The sequence below is a fragment of the Dicentrarchus labrax genome, unplaced genomic scaffold (genome assembly GCF_905237075.1).
Source record: "Dicentrarchus labrax unplaced genomic scaffold, dlabrax2021, whole genome shotgun sequence".
NCBI classification, from domain to species: Eukaryota; Metazoa; Chordata; class Actinopteri; family Moronidae; genus Dicentrarchus; species Dicentrarchus labrax.
Window position 1 is genome coordinate 17185702 of NW_026136720.1, and position 16384 is coordinate 17202085.

General features: G+C 39.1%; 2 protein-coding genes across 3 annotated transcripts; both read right to left on the bottom strand.

Moving 5' to 3' along the window:
- Positions 1-3258: 3258 nt before the first annotated feature.
- LOC127353070 (uncharacterized) lies at positions 3259-9726 on the bottom strand. Of its 2 annotated transcripts, XM_051382042.1 has the most exons (9): positions 9513-9726; positions 6038-7661; positions 5802-5916; positions 5246-5426; positions 5115-5129; positions 4794-4877; positions 4383-4453; positions 3998-4133; positions 3259-3860 (listed from the first exon to the last, which is right to left on the bottom strand). In XM_051382042.1, the coding sequence occupies exons 1-9, from the start codon at positions 9588-9590 to the stop codon at positions 3837-3839; spliced, it is 2328 nt and encodes a 775-aa protein (XP_051238002.1). In that variant the 5' UTR covers positions 9591-9726; the 3' UTR covers positions 3259-3836. The 2 variants fall into 2 exon arrangements, with proteins under 2 accessions (XP_051238002.1, XP_051238003.1); XM_051382043.1 differs by lacking the exon at positions 5115-5129.
- A 188-nt stretch (positions 9727-9914) lies between these two features.
- On the bottom strand, positions 9915-15676 carry slc35b4 (solute carrier family 35 member B4). The gene is made up of 10 exons (XM_051382044.1): positions 15431-15676; positions 13791-13904; positions 13578-13680; positions 13441-13490; positions 13258-13339; positions 13020-13080; positions 12405-12514; positions 12209-12284; positions 12042-12117; positions 9915-11008 (listed from the first exon to the last, which is right to left on the bottom strand). The coding sequence occupies exons 1-10, from the start codon at positions 15505-15507 to the stop codon at positions 10759-10761; spliced, it is 999 nt and encodes a 332-aa protein (XP_051238004.1). The 5' UTR covers positions 15508-15676; the 3' UTR covers positions 9915-10758.
- Between the last annotated feature and the right edge of the window lie 708 nt (positions 15677-16384).

Here is a 16384-nt window from a genome sequence, read left to right on the forward strand (position 1 = left end):
TGTTTGTACTTCATTAGATAGTAAAAACAAATCAAACACACACACACACACAAACACACACACACAAACACGTATACATGTAGAGTAGTATTTTCAAAAGGCATGGGTGAACTCAGTCGCAGTTACATAATGTTTAACACACACCACTCTTGTGCATAAACACAAAAAGCACAGATAAACACTGGGCAGTTTGTGTCCTCTGTGGCCAATGAAAGAACTTCACGTCAGTTCTGGTCTATATAGACCACAGCTTCACTTCTCCTTTACTTTCCTGGCTTTACTTGTACAGTGAGTGGATTTAAGAGGCTGATGCTCTGAGCTGCATGAGTAAAGCAAACACTTTAATGTCTGCCTCCATCACTGTAGAAATCCTTTTTGAACGCATGAACATGAAAGGAAGCTTTTACAGTATCTGATATATTTGATTTATAAAATTAAAGCTTTGACAAACTATCACATTCAAGTGATGTGAGGTCAAAGCAACTGAAGTCGACTTAATGCAGAAAAAACTGATGATAAAAAAGCTAATTGTTCAAAACTTGCAGACACATGCAAGTTTACCACCAAAATGTCAACATTTTAGAACCTAAAGCTTGACAGCCATACAATACTTAGTTTCCATGACAGTAAAAAATTCTCAACCTATATAAAGAGCATGTAAAAGTAATTTAATCTCTCAAATGTAAATTGCCACAATTTCTGTTTTTACCCACCACCCACACAACCACACATACATGCAAACACTCACTTCCTCTTTACATCGACCAGAACACGGTGTACCTAAAATTAGATGAGACAAACACTCACGTGTTAACAGGCATGCCAGTCCTCCTTGGTTTTTACCAGAATAAGGAGCAGAAAGACGTGAGATTTGATCATGTTTATTTCTGTAGACTAACACAGAGACTAGTGCTGAAATGTAACTTACCACACTTACAGGACCAGTGTGTAGGATTCAGTGGTATCTAGTGGTGAAGTTGCAGATTGCAACTAACTGAACATCACTCTTGTCTGTGTTTAACAACCTGAGTATGAGAACGAGAAGTGCGAAGGAGAAACAATAAAAAACACAAAATACCCCATTTGGAGCCAGTGTTTGGTTTGTCTGTTCTGGGCTAATGTAGAAACATGGTGGTTCAACATGGCGGACTCCACAGAAGGCAACCCGCTGCATCTGTAGATAAAAATGTCTCATTTAAAGATAACGAAAAACACAACGATTCTTATATTCAGGTGATTATACATTAATTAAAACATACCTATGAATATAATATTAGATCCTCCTAAATGTTACGCACTGGAACTTTAAAAAAGTTCTTGGCAGTAAGGTAAAAGTGCTACAAACAGTACTTTTGTTTACTGTTTACTGCAGCATTTCATGCTGTTTTACAGTTTTAATTAAGGTTTTACATATAAAACCTGATTAATTTATAAAATAAGAAATAGATTCCAATAAGCGCTGCTAACATGTTAATGCATCATTACAAGGCATCCAATAATAATGCTAATATATAACAATCATAATGAGTATGTTTTGATACTTTCAGTTAATTTCTGTTTCCAATACTTATCTACATTCCTATTTTTGTATTGCCGCTGATGAGACTCTTATTTATAGGGAAATGAAAGGTGACTGATTCATCCAGCTGTTTGAGGAATGATGAATAAGTGACTCCAACAAAGGGAATGTCGTACTACGGAGTAAATGTCAGATGTGGAAGGAACAGTTACCAGTGGCAGCCTGTAGTAGCTGGTTGGTTGCCCTCTACTGGTGACGTTGCTGTTGGGTGTCTGGACCTGTATTTATCATATATTGTTTCTCAAAGTGTAAGACACATTTATGAGCCGACTTATTGCTACCTAGAGCAAATGTGGCAACTACTGAACATATTGTATCAAGGATATATTATTTGTATTCATAAATTTATTTTACAGTTAGTATACAAAACAATCAACATACTTACGTTATATATTAACAAAATTTTATATTATATGTGTCAGTGTATGTCAAACTGCGACTTTAAAATGTCCCTGAAAAATAAAAACTAACAAACACAAATTCTTTAGCTTACCGTACATCTGTCATATTCTTAATTATTGTGTTATATCCATGTAATTCCTAAATTCTACCTAATATATATATTATATATAAATGGGGATTAATAAATGGGATTTGATAATAGTAAACTGACTGAAATGGCTGCTGATAGAAAGAAAATCATATAATAGAGAATTTAGTACCAAGTGCAGACAGAAAAGCTGTGGCTCAGAGGCAGAGCGGGTCATTCCTTAATCAGAAGGTTGTGGGTTTGACCCCTGGCTCCTGGTGCCACATGTCGAAGTATCCTTGAGCAAGATACTGTGCATTGGTGTGTGAATGTGTATGAATGTTAGTTTCTGTTAGATGGACTTTGCCATCACTGTGTGAATGTGTGTGAAAGGGTGAATGTGGCACGTAGTGTAAAAGCGCTTTGAGTGGTCGGAATAGGCGCTATACAAGTACAGGTCCATTTACCATATTCTGTTTTGCGCGACTGATGAATGCAAAAAGGGAAGTCTTGCAACACTCCAGCAGACTTTAAAATAAAATGCAAATTGTAGTGAGCCTACTATTACTTATCATGACTAATGACATTATGTACAATCACTCCTTTGCTGCAGCCATCTGGGACTTAAGCAACTTCCTAGACCTCTGGAGATTTTTTAAATCTAGAAAAGATTTTGAGTTTTAAGGAATGTGATGAATAGGTTTTATTCTCACGTTTGCAAGGAGTTTATTTTTACCTTGATCTTCCACTTAAATACAGGCCCTGATCTTCACTAGTTTGTATAAACTGCTTTATAGTTGGTCTTTCTTAAAGCTGCTGTAAACAGCTGAAGACATGATTATTTGAAATAATTATTTATGTTGGAGACATTATACTGAAGAGGACTTTTAATCTTCGGCTGCTGAGAGTCTGAGCGAGCTCTAATCTCATACATGGTGGTGGACGATGAATTTATGGAGGATTTCCGCAGGACGTCAATGACATGAAGACGTCTTTGAAATTCTCATAAAAACTCCCACTCAGTGAGAGTCCTGCACAGTGAATGACTCCACCTCCCAGTATAAACAACACAGGATGTATGCTAATGTTAAACAGCTGGGACAAATCACAAAAACAAATCAAAAGTATCAGAGGACAATTTACATCCACCAGAGGGAAGCAACCACCTGCCAATATTTTTGTCGAACCACAAAAACATAAAAAGCCATCATGTAGTCCAACAACAAAGTTTATTGAGACTGATTTAATTATTTTCATGCACCCGAAATAACCCCTGAAATAATTTATGTACAGTTCAATAGCCTTAACATGTACAGGTTTCTTCACACTCATTAAACGATTCTTCCATGCATCTGCAATCTGATAATTAGCTTTCATAACTAAAAGGCACACATACATAATGATTTACCAGAATCTCATTCAGTATACATTTCTCTTACAGATACCTTACTTGATTTCACACCGCTGCCAAACTAAAAACCAGTAATGACAAACTTAAATCTTCTGCTCTTTTGTTGTGTTGATCCATCTCTTATTGTTGTGGCACAGTTGGTTTAAAGATGATCCCAAGAACCAGAGAGGTTGAAAACATGGCACCTACGCTAAACACCAAGCCGTTATTGTTTGTGACACCAGTACCAGGCCAGACTACAGGCCTAGCTGGCCTATATGGCACTTCTCCCAGGTGACTGTAAAGGTTGGAGTTGATTCTCTTGTATTTCCTGTAACTTGTGTGTTTGTAGTTTTCTGTCAACAGTAAGGCTGTCAGATGTCATCAAACGCTCCATATTAACCTCCAGTGCTTAATTTATTCTTTATGGAAGGAGAGGAGAAATGGGTTAAAATGTTAGTGCTGGGTAGAGAAGAGTGACAGTGGGCGATCATGTTCCAAAGAGTAAAAATAAATATAAATATATATATATATATATATATAGATAGATAGTTGTTACCTTCTTGGCGTTGTCCACACACTGCATGTAGGCCGAGGCGATACTCGAGCAAGACAAAGTCTTTCCTGTGTTCTCCTTGTAGCATTTTAAAATCTGGCTCTGCAAGTCACCACAAACTGGCTGGATATCGAAACGCCTGAGAGCACATAGAGAAAAAAAACATCAGTTATTATTAAAGGCCAAATTAGTTTTACTTTCAAACTAGCCAACTATCCCTTTATTAAACATCCTTTTGTTGGCTTGTACCACCCCTCAGTGCACTCTGTAACCTTACTAATCACAGAAAAGGGTCAAATGTTTCTGTATCATTAAGACCACATTACTGACGAATGCAAGTTAGCAGATAATTGTTGCATCCATACAAACACAGTAAGTCTGAACTTACGCAAAACGGTTGTGAGTCTCCTCTTTGCCCTTCTGGAAGCTCTCAGCAGTCACTTTGTAAAACTGGGTACACTGTCAAAGTGGTAAAAACACCACACGTTACCATCAAGGTCAAATATCACAACTGCATCGTACAAACGAGCTGTCAAAAGCTAATTTTTCATCCTTCTCTGATGACTGTTCTTAAGACAAATTACCTGTTGGCTTAAACAACATTTATATCTGATTGTACTGTACTTCTGCGAGTTTGTTTAGTCTAGTTGTTGAGTCCTTTAGTGGTAACAAGGTTACAAAAACATAACAATTCCTACATTCAGGTAATTATACCTAACCTAACCTAACCTTCCATTTCGGCCAATAGATGCTCCTCAACGTTACACACTGGACCTTCAACTGAGGAAGTATCGTTCACCTTTGTTTCAAGTTTTGCGACATGTTCCTTGTAGAGAGCATCTTGTTTCTTTAAAGCTTTCTCCTTCTGCTCCAGTTGATGAGCCTGTAGGACAAAATGTTTATAATGGCATTATTAAACCTCTAGAACCAGTACATTCATGCCAGCAATACATTTTATTGCTTAATATTTTGTAGACTCTTTATTTGATGAGACAAAAAAAACATTGTCATATAATTTCAAAGCAGAAAAACACAGATGTGCAGCAGCTGTTTTAAATGTGGTTAGAGCAGAGTGAAAGTGAAAAAGTGAGTCATGCGTGTATAAATTCTCTCATCTTACCTTCAGCTCCATCCACTGAAACAAGACAAGAGGGCAAGAAATAGAAAGACATTAAGAGGAGGAAGGAACTTGACATTTACAAGAGATCCTCACACATATACAGATCATACATCATGTTCACTTGTGCTTACATAAAGCTGCACCATGAGCCTCTGATCCTCCGTCTTCATTCGCTCCTTCATGATGGAGTCCGTTAGGTTCTCCATGTACGCTGTCTTCTCCGCCTCCAGTGTCTTCTTCACCTGCTCCTCCACCTGAGCCTGAGCTGCTGCTTTGGCCTCTGCTCGAGCCTGAGCCCTCATCTCCTCCAGCCTTCACAGGTGCACACACACATAACATGTATTTAATTTGAATCAGTGCTTAGTCGATTCATTGATTGAATTGAATGTCTGCAACAGCCATCTTGATGTTATTTTTCAAGCAAAATTGACAAAAAAAAAAAAAAAAAAAAAAAAAGCTGGTTCCAGCTTCTCAAATGTAAAGATTTTTCTGCTTTAGTTTGCCTTCAATCACTGTCAGTCAATCAACTACTCATTTAACCTGTGCTATGTAAACTGAGCATCTTGGGTGCACACTTTTTCTCCAGGTTGAAAAGCATCTACAGTTCTTTCTACATCTTTATTTTATCTCAGACAAAGTCAGAACACAAAATGATGAGATATAAGTTTCACAGTAATTTGCCCTTACTGTCGCTGCAGTTCCTGCCTCTTCTGGTTGATCTCCTCCTCCAGACTTTTCTGCATCTCCTCTTTGATCTTCTGCCTCATCTCTTCCTCCAGCACTTCAGGAGAAACGGGCAAAGCTGCAGCAAACACACACAATTAGTGAAAAAAAAATAAATAAATAGCACAAGAAATTTAGTTGATTCATTTCAAACAGTTGCTATAAACCATAAAACATCCACATCTTTGTGATCAGCTCACCTGCTACAGGTGGAGGCACTGAGGTGACAGCAAGCACTTCATCTTCAGCAACTGGGGGCAGAGACAGGGTGGTGGTGGGCTCCTCAGCAGGTGGAGCTGGATCCAGTGGAGGTGGTGCTCGAGGCTCTGCAAGGGGTTCATCTACAGGTGCATCAGTGGGTACAACGGCCAGTTCCTCACAGTGACAGGGCGGGGAGGGCTCTTCAAAAGTGAGCTCTGGAGCAGGAGAGGGTGCTGCCACGGGCTCTGGAGGGGGTGGAGGTGGAACCAGTTCGCATGGAGTCGGTGAATCCACAGCTGGAGCCACGACCAGAGCCACGACTGGAGGCACTTCTTCAACTGCAGCGGGCGTGACGACAGGCTCAACAAGAGTCGTCTCCACTTGCGGAGGCAAAGCTACAGCTTCAACTGGAGCTGAATCAACAGGATTGGGTGGGGTTATTGGTTCAACTGGTGTCGATTCAGTTGTGGGTGGAGGTGAGACTGTTTCCACTGGTGGCAACAGGACGAGAGGTTCAAGAGGTTCCACAGAGGGAGCAAGAGCAGCAGGTCCAATAGTAGTTGGAGGGGTTGGTTGCACAAGTTCAGGGGGCAGAGACGAAGCTAGTGGTTCAGGAGGAGCTACAGCTGCTGTGGACTCCACAGGTGGAGGTAGGACAACAGGTTTGGCGACGTGTTCTGCTATCAGCAGTGTAGACAGGGTTTCTGGCTCTACATGAGGTGGGATGAAGGATTCAACAGGCGGTAGGACTACGGGCTCCACTACAGCAGGAGGAGGGGGGGGAGGAGGAGAAAGTTCAGGCTCCACAAGTGCTTCTACTGTAGATGGAGGAGGAGGAGGAGGACCTAAGACCACAGGGTCGGTTGGAGGTGGAGGCAGGGCTGGAGGCTCCACAGATGCAAGAGGAAGGGAGAGAAAATCTACAGGAGGAAGAACTTCCACTGATGGAGGTGTTGATGGGGTTTCCTGAGGAGGAGGAGGTGGTGGAGGTGAGACAACAGGGTCGGTTGGAGGTGGAGGTGGGGCTGCAGGCTCCACAGAGGGAGGAGGGAGGGAGAGTAAACTTACAGGAGGAAGAGATTCCACTAATGGAGGTGTGGATAGGGCTTCCTGAGGAGGAGATGGAAGAGAAGAAGGGGCTGAGACAACAGGGTCGGTTGGAGGTGGAGGCGGGGCTGGGGGCTCCACAGATGCAGAAGGAAGGGTGGGAAAACTTATAGGAGGAAGAGATTCCACTGATGGAGGTGTGGATAGAGCTTCCTGAGGAGGAGGTGGAGGGGTTGAGACAACAGGGTCGGTTAGAGGGGAAGTTTTTAGCTCCTCAGGTGGAGGTGGGGCTGCAGGCTCCACAGAGGCAGGAGGAAGGGAGTGAAACTTTACAGGAGGGGGAGGGACAAGCTTTACAGGAGGAGCAGGTTCCACTGACGGAGGTGTAGACGGGGCTCCCGGCGGGGGGATGAATGGAGGAGGAGTCAGAAGAGGTATTAGGTGTTCAACAGATGGGGCGGGAACTGGGGTGGGTGTTTGTGTTTTAGGTGGAGGAGGAAGATTTCCATTCTGTGAGAGCTGAGGAGAGACGACCTTTGACGGCTGTCTCATCCGGTTGATGACTTTGTCTGACAGCTGACAACAGAAAGAAGAGACAAACTTATTGTTATGTAACTCCATCTGCTGGGCATAACTAGCATTTCATTTAATTGTGCCATACATCTCTGCTGTGAACCTCTCTATAATAAAACAACTCATTTCCTGTTTTTTGCCATTGTTTTATGTTTGGGGGTGGTGGCGGCAACCATAGGATTGTAAACTTTTGACTATTAAAAGTGAGGTCTTTATAAGTATATTTGACATTTGATTCCAGAGGAAATGCTTAAGATGAATAACTTTGGGTTAAAGATTAAGTTTGTATTCAAGGTTAATTCTATTTCTTTTTTAACATCCTGCTAGTACCCCTGCACATTTAGATAGCACCGGAGTATATGTGCATATATGAGGTCTCTTTGGAGGCCACAACCTCTGCAACTTCATCCATAAGATTTTAGATATTTAGCCATTACGACTGAAATACCTGTTTCTGACCTTTCAGTCAAACTCTCTAATTTGGGCGATTTGTTAGTTTATGACCAGACAAGCAAGTTTCATCTCATTAATTTTCAAAAATCATTGTGTTTAATGCCAGTTCTCACCTTTATTTTGTTTTACTATCCTCATCTTAATTCCCTATAGAATCTCTTTAAGTATTTTCTTCATCTTTTCTTGTTCTGCATTAGAAAGTTCCTTTAATGTGTAATCTGAACATGATGTCTGAGGAGCTGTCTAACTGGAACAAATGTGTAATGATCCTGTGCAAGTAATTTATATTCTTCATTGAGTTGTTGAAAGTATTTAAAGTATCTGTCTGTTCAATAACTGAATAATCAGCATTTCTTCCAATTCTAATGTGTTTTTCTTTAAATGGATCTGGTCTCTTTCTCTTTTTCTGGCCTCAGAAGCACCAGCAGTTGATCTCATTTTGGTTATTTATATTTTAGGGGGTAAAAGGTCATGAGAAGGTCATGTTTGTCCAGCTTAGTTTCTACTTGTAAGTTAGGAGCACCAACAGCACATTATCTGTCATTCCCTCCTTTGTTTATTTTTGTGGGTACTTATTTGGTTTGTTTAAAAATGAAATTAAAAATGGGTTAATCTCTTAATTATTTGACTCTGTTTGAATTATGTTTGCATCAAAATATACTTAAAGTACAAAAAGTAGTAAAATATTACTGGATTATAATAATTGATGCAATCATGTGTAAATCACATACATTTTCCAGCTGATAAAGAGCTAATTTTAATTATTTTATACTGCTGGGTAGTTTCATTTATAACAATGCACACCATAATTAATTAGTTGGTTTATATTTTTGTATTAATAATTTCAATCAGCAAACTACTAACTTAAACTCTCAAATTAATGTTGTTGAGAAAAAAGTACAATATTTTCCTCTGAAATGCAGCATGAAAGAACAAAAAAGTACAAGTACCTGAAAACTGTACAGTACTTGAGTAAATGTACTTAGTGTTTCTCCACCAGTGGTTTAAAGAGTTGTTTCATAGACTTATTTATATATAAAATATCCTTTAATAATAATATTTTATAATGTTGTTTAATTGTATGTCTCTTTAAGGATTTACTGCAGTTATGTTGATGATATAATTGATTATTTTTAAGAATAATATTTTTGGTCCATCTTGACAACCGACCATTTTCTTTCCAGAGCTGCCACTGACTTTGTACAGTCACAACAAACATGGGGGGCGAGATCAATAGTTAGTTATACCGATCACAGAATTATGGATTACAGAGCTCACAGGGCTGCAGATGGAAAATGAACACCCATGCACTCTGCAGCCACTGCGTGCACTTAAAAACCCCTGACTGAATACTTTCTCCCAGATCAAATTCATGCAAACTCTCCCTGTTCTCTCACTCACCCGAATGCCCTTCACAAAAGTTACTCCTCCGCCTCCCCCATCCTCATGGGAGAAGTGACTCGGGCTGTTTCCTCCCATCCACACCCGCAGCTGCACACTACAATCTGTGTTTACTGGAGATATTTAATCCACAACGTGGATTGTGTTGCTCATTGAAATCAACTCGCAGCAGCTGCAACAATGTGCCCTTCCCACCGAAGTGCGACCAAGAGGAGCTGCTATTGGATGCAGCTGAACAACGCCTCTCTGGATTGGTCCACTGGCCTTAAAGGCAATGAAACGTGAGGGAACATTGTGTCCCCTGAACTAGAAAATGTGTAAAATCCAATATACTTATTTAAACATGCTCTTTTTTTTGTTATGATCAACTACTTCAGACCTACAGAGACTCTACAATCTGTATTTGTAGCCAGGTTGTGTTTAATTTCAATGGGCAGGGAGTGTAAAGATTTATTTTACTGTACAATGTAATGTTTCCTGTAAACACTGCTCAAATACACCTGAGACAATCTATGAGAAAACAAATTACAGCTACTACATCATCAAAGTTAATATTAAGTAAATTAGCTCTTTAGAAAATAAATATTCAAACATTACACAAAAGACAGCTGCACCGTAATTTTTGCATCTGAGAATGCTAATGAGGTACTAAAGGCTGGTGATATCCTAGATTTTCTATCTTTATTCTCAACAAATCCATCAATTTATCCACAACAAGCAGCTAAATCCTAATTTATCTCATTCCTCATGTGCCAAAAACAATTAAAAACACATAAATGGTCCACATGTTCCCTTCCTGCAATGAACAGGGGCCCTGCGGTTTAGTTTGAGTCGATCCTACACGTCCTGCTGCTGCTGTAGATGTAGATTAGTCCAAGTACAAATGCACTATTTGCTCCTGTTTGAGGAACAATTCCTAAAAACTACAGTTTAGCCGTTTTAGGAAAATGTTTGACCTTTTTAAAAAATATGATATTTGAGTTTTAGATACTAACACATTGTTGATCTCTTTGTTCTGTTCCTGGCATTTATTGACAATAATGAAAATGTAGAATATCAGCAGCTTCATCTTTTAAACTTGTCTGTGTGTGTGAGAGGAGTTTACTACATCAAGTATGAAAACACAATTCCATAAGAGTATAAAATCTCTACAGGACTGACGACCAAAAACCATCTCCAAGTCCAACACAGTGGCTGTTTTTCTATTCAATCATCAGTCTCTTCTTCTTCTTCTTCTTCTTCTTCTTCACTCCGCCTTCTTCTCCTTGACGGCGGGTCCACGCAGAGCGGCCCGCACGCTGCTCCACACCTCCGTGTACAGCAGAGTGCCCAGGAAGACGACGGCTGTGCCCACCCAGTGCCAGGTGGTGAAGGGGTTTTGGAAGTAAAGGATGGAGAAGATGAGGCTGATGAACTTTCTCAGGGTCACCACCAGAGTGACCGTCAGCGAGGCGCACTCTGTGGTCAGAATGAACACGCCGCGGATGCACACATATCTGAAAACACTGGTTAAAGTCTGTAACTAGAGTGTGAGAAATAAAAACACAGCAATTTAAACTAAACTTAGTACAAATACTTTGTTACTGTACTTCAGAAGTTGTTTTTTTCAGGTATCTGTACCTTCCTCCAGTATTTATTTCCCTGACAACTTTTTACTTTTACACAAATATCTGTTCTTTCTCCTCCTTAAAGTTAAAAAACAGGCTTGTTTCTTGAGTGTTTAATGCATTTGAGGGGAATTATCGATTATTATTATTTTCTGCATCATTGCACGCCTTCTCAACATCAAGACCAGTGCGTATCACAAATGACAGACAGACACATAACATGGCAAAACAACAAAAACAAGGTAAAAAAGAGAAAGAAACGACTTAACAAGATGAAACGAAGAGAGGAAGACGTGACCCTATTTGCAGAATCAGTTAACTTTATACAGAAACAGCTGATAGAAATAACATTCCTTTTACTTTTATACTAGTAAGTATGTGTACTAATACTTTGTATGTGAATGTGTGTACTTTTATTACCTCTCCTGAGTTTCAGTAACGGTATCAAAGCAGCATGTTTTCAGTACCTTATTACAGCATATCAAGAGTATATTCCTTAGATTGAGGTTTCCTATTATAAATCAGTGTTATTTTTACTTTTACCAAAACATGCATGCTATATTTAACTCTGTTTAACCTTTCAATGTATTAGCCTTAATGACATCGCTGATGTTTGCTGCACTTAAGAATCTGATCGAGCTTTCAATACCGACATTTGATACTCGACCAAACTCAAAAAATGGTATGTATGTTTGATAGCCAGACCTAATTGTGACTCCTTAAACTGAAGCAGTGTAACTTGCTCTACAGGTTGGATTTGTCTGCTGTGTATGTTGAGAACAGTTCAACCAAAATGGGATTATTTTAAATGCCCAAAGAAGCGGAACTATACTGCACAGATTAGAGGAATGTGACAAAAGATAACGGTTACAGTAGATAAATGAATAAAAGCCACTGAGATAAACTTTCTTTGACAGGATACTGTGTGATGACGTTGACCAGCAGGTAGATCCACATTATTGGCACAGTCAGTCCAACCTCAGGAATAACTACAGGAGCTGAGAAACAACAAGATATTTATTTATATCAGTGAGTAAAGACACAAAATGTAAAATGTTTTCATGCACAACATTTCCTGAATGAACTCACTGCTTTGACTGAAGTAGACGCAGTGCCTGTAGATGTCTGTGGAGAGGAGCAGGAAGCCCGGCAGAGGTAGGCAGTGCTGCAGAGACAGAAAAGAGACAAACAGAGTCTAATTTACTCAAATGAAGTTTAAAATTCCCTAAAGACATGTGAATCTTTTGGAGCGTGTCCTGCATGTCGGAGCAGAAAGAAGACTCACATTATAGAAGAGGGCCTCTTTGGAGTGTTTTCCGTACTGCTTGTACAGCGTTTCCTGGAAAATGCCCATCCTCGCAGACATCAGCAGAGCAAAGGTCAACATGCAGATACCTGAAAGGACACAACAACAAGAAAAAGTTAGTGTTGACTCTAGTGTAGCCATAATAATAATAATAGAAAGAGAAGCTTCCAAACTTAAAAAATTCCAAGCGCAAAGGAGAAACTACGGTGGCATGGTCTGGGTTTTGGTTGCAGCAGGGAAAATGGGAATTAATGAGTGAAGTGCAAAAGCGCTGAGTTAAGCTTGCAACAAAAATAAAGAAATAATTTGATGCATTGTGTCAAAACTGTCGTATGTGGATCTAAAAGTATAAAAATAAGTCTAAATCTGTTCAAAAACTACAACGAAAAACAACTTAGTTTGGTTACGAACGGCTGAAAATCTATTTCTTCTCTGTCTGTTTCTATCTGATTCTGGACGTGTGGTGATTTGATGGTCATTTCTAACTCAAAATGCAGCGCCTTGTGTTTCTTTAATAAACAACAAAAAGATTAAATTATTAATCAAAAAATATGTAAAATGCTAAATGAAATGATTTTGTCCCCAAGAACTCACCTATAAGCCAGTGCATGAAAGCATACAATCCTTGTTCCTCTGATCCCTCATTGGCCACGTTCTGCAGAAACACAACGACAAGATGCATAAAACATTATTTCAAGAGAGAAAATTGTCTTGGATTGATGGACTTCTTGCATGGAACAACACACACGACACAAAAGACACGAAGAAAAAACATAAAGTAAATAAAAACATTGTAATATGGCATTATGTTGCTGTTCTGCAGAGGACTCACCACTTGTCTGGCAGACATGATGGTGCAGATGAAGATACCAGCTGAAATTAAAGCTATAGACAGATATTTACTTGCTGAATACCTGCAGAGTGAGAAGGCGAAACATTAATAACTGCAATCAAACCACATTTTAATGTTCTGTGATCTGAGGTGAACTGCTGTTGTCAGAGGAAGCAGGTATACCTTTTCTTCAGGATGATTATTCCCAGGATCATGTTGGCGATTAGGGACCCCTGAGCAAAGAAACAGACAGTGGGTCAAACATGGAGATCAGAGGTGGTGGAGGTGACGGGTGGAGGGGTTATGTGACAGTGACTTACTGATCTGAAGATCATGTGTAACGGCATGGCGATGTTGAAGTTGAGAGCGTAGTTGTTGATCACGCTGACTGTGAAGAACATGGTCACCATGATCACATAGTTCCTGGACAAAAAGAGACACGACAGGTTTGTTTCAGCATCCGGTCGACATCTTTCCTGCAGCAGGAAGTTCAAACCTCATCAGCTGAGTGGATCTTTTATTTATTATTTTACCTTATAGGGATTGCTGGTTTCTTCTGCCCAAAGTTAGTTTCAAAGATGAAACCTTCTAATGCGATGAATAGAAACTGAGCGAAGGTCACTATGTTGCCACATCCTGGAAACTGTCTGAGGAACGAAACAAGAGACGAGACGGAAATCAGGCAAGAAGTCCAGATTTAACAGTTTATGAAGTAAAGATAAAGAGGTTTAACAAGTAAAATACCATGTTTATATTTATTAATCGCCTCTCACTGTGTGGTATATTTCCTATTATAGTCTCAGTTTTCTCTTGGGATGATTTCTGAAAATGTATTGAACTGCTTATTCCAGTCACAGAACGTTTGGACAACAGAGACGGGAATCGTTCCATCAGAATCATCATCGCCTGAGTTTATCGGTTTTCTTTTTGTCAGTGCCGACATGTTTTTCTGACGGATTGTAAAACAATGGCGTTAAACTCCTGCGTCTACGCTGCCTGAAAGGAGTAATGGCAGAGGAGAAGAAACAGTCCAGAACGTGTCCTCACGTGATATATAGTGATACTGTTTATTCATTGCTGGTAACTTTTATTACATTATCCACAGACTAAACCTTTTAAAACATACAGTTATATTCAGACCTTCTGATGGACGGTTGAGAACTACATTTATCTGTACTGTTGTTGTTATTATTATTATTATTATATTATTAGTTGTCATCTGTTCTTGTTTGACACATTGTTTAACTTTATTCTGTTTGAATTATCTGGGATAATTTGAATAGTTTTGTATTGTTATTAATTTAATTGTGTCTTAAGTTTAGCTGCTTTGTTTTATCTATTTTAAAGTTTAAACCCACTTTGTGTTGCACCATCATTTGTACTTTGAGAATCCCTTTATTTAAATTTTTTCCCCACTTTAACTTATTTTATTTAATGTATTGATTGCTTACAGCGTATTGAATATTTAGTCTATATATATATATTTATTTTACTATCTCCCAAAACACATCCAAGACTTTACTGGTCCATCTACATACATATATATGTATATGTATATATGTGTGTGTACATATATATCTATACATGTATATATATATACATGTATATATATATATATATATATCTATACATGTATATATATATATATGTATAGAGAGAGAGAGAGAGAGAGAGAGAGAGAGAGAAAGCGAGAGAGAGATGGAGGCAGAGAGATCTATTTTTAGTGTGCTGTCTATTACTTTAACATATGTATATCACTTTAAGTGTCTGTGAGTACCTTGAGAAGCTCTCTATAAATAAAATGGATTATTATTATTATTATTATTATGATTTGTATGTATTTTGGCCACAATAATCAGCTTTGAGGTGGATTAAGTTCTCTATTTCATGAAAGTACCACAGTGGTGTCCTGACTGTTCATGAACAGTGTAAAACACAAGTAAATAAATAAGAAAAGGCTACTTATTAACATATATATATATATATATAATATATACCTGAACATTAACATTGCCCCCCTGACAATCTGCTCATGTAATCTCTCTCCACACTGACCACACTCTGTGTTTGGACCCAGTAACAAACACTCGTGCAGTGGGATGTGAACACAACATTAAGCTTTAGTAAAGTAAAGTCGACATGAGTTCATGAACAACCTAAGTTTGTCACTGACCTTACGAGCAGCTCCAGAGACACCACATTGCTACAGCATCCGACAAACACAAGAATAATGGCAAAGACTGTCCCCATGTTGATCCACTGCTGAACAAAAACTCTCTGCTAAACGTGTCACTTCATTTCTGATCGGCGCATATCTGCAAAACAAGCGGCGGGTTTTTGTTTCACAGAAGGTCTCCTGCTTCCTCACAAACTCCTGTTTCAGTTGAACACGTCTGAATCGGAGACGGCAACGCTTCCGTGTCGCAAGGGCTTGTGGGAGTTGTAGTTCATTTCCTGACACAAGGTACGCAGCGTCCTTAACCTTCTCTGTATTTAAGGCAATATAACAAATAAAAATACTGCCTGGTCAACAATAAGTAGGAGTAATTATTAATTAAATATGTTAAAATAAAACCGAACACGTTTAGCTTAAATGTGCTAAGCTAACGGCGCAGTTACTGCGCAGCCGTGACGCGCAGACATGTTTGAACGAGCATGCGCAGATCAGTTGTGTCTTTTACAAACACGAAGAGCTTTCACTCTGATCGATTCTCTGGGGACCAGAAAGCACACAGAAACAGGTAGAGCAGTAAAATAGAGACACACTGCCCTCTACGGACTACACCTCTTGTTGTGAGCATGTCGCAGTTGCTGTCCCACATTAAAATACTCACATTAATTCATACTTTTGGTCTTTAAGAGGATCAGAAGTCTTTTCCAAGAAGTTAACAGGCTCTTTTTTTTAATATCAGTCCACATTTGAAAAGGTTTCAGGTTTTACTCAGCAGTAGTTACTGAGTAAATTTACTGAGATATTTTAATTACAAATTCTTAATTATAGATGGTGGGGAGAGATTGTATTACGCTATATCATAAAGGCATACAAGGTTGTTTAATCTACTTTTTTTTTTTACCTTTAGATCTCTAGACAATCTCATATGCATGATTTTGTTTGCTGCCTCCAGCC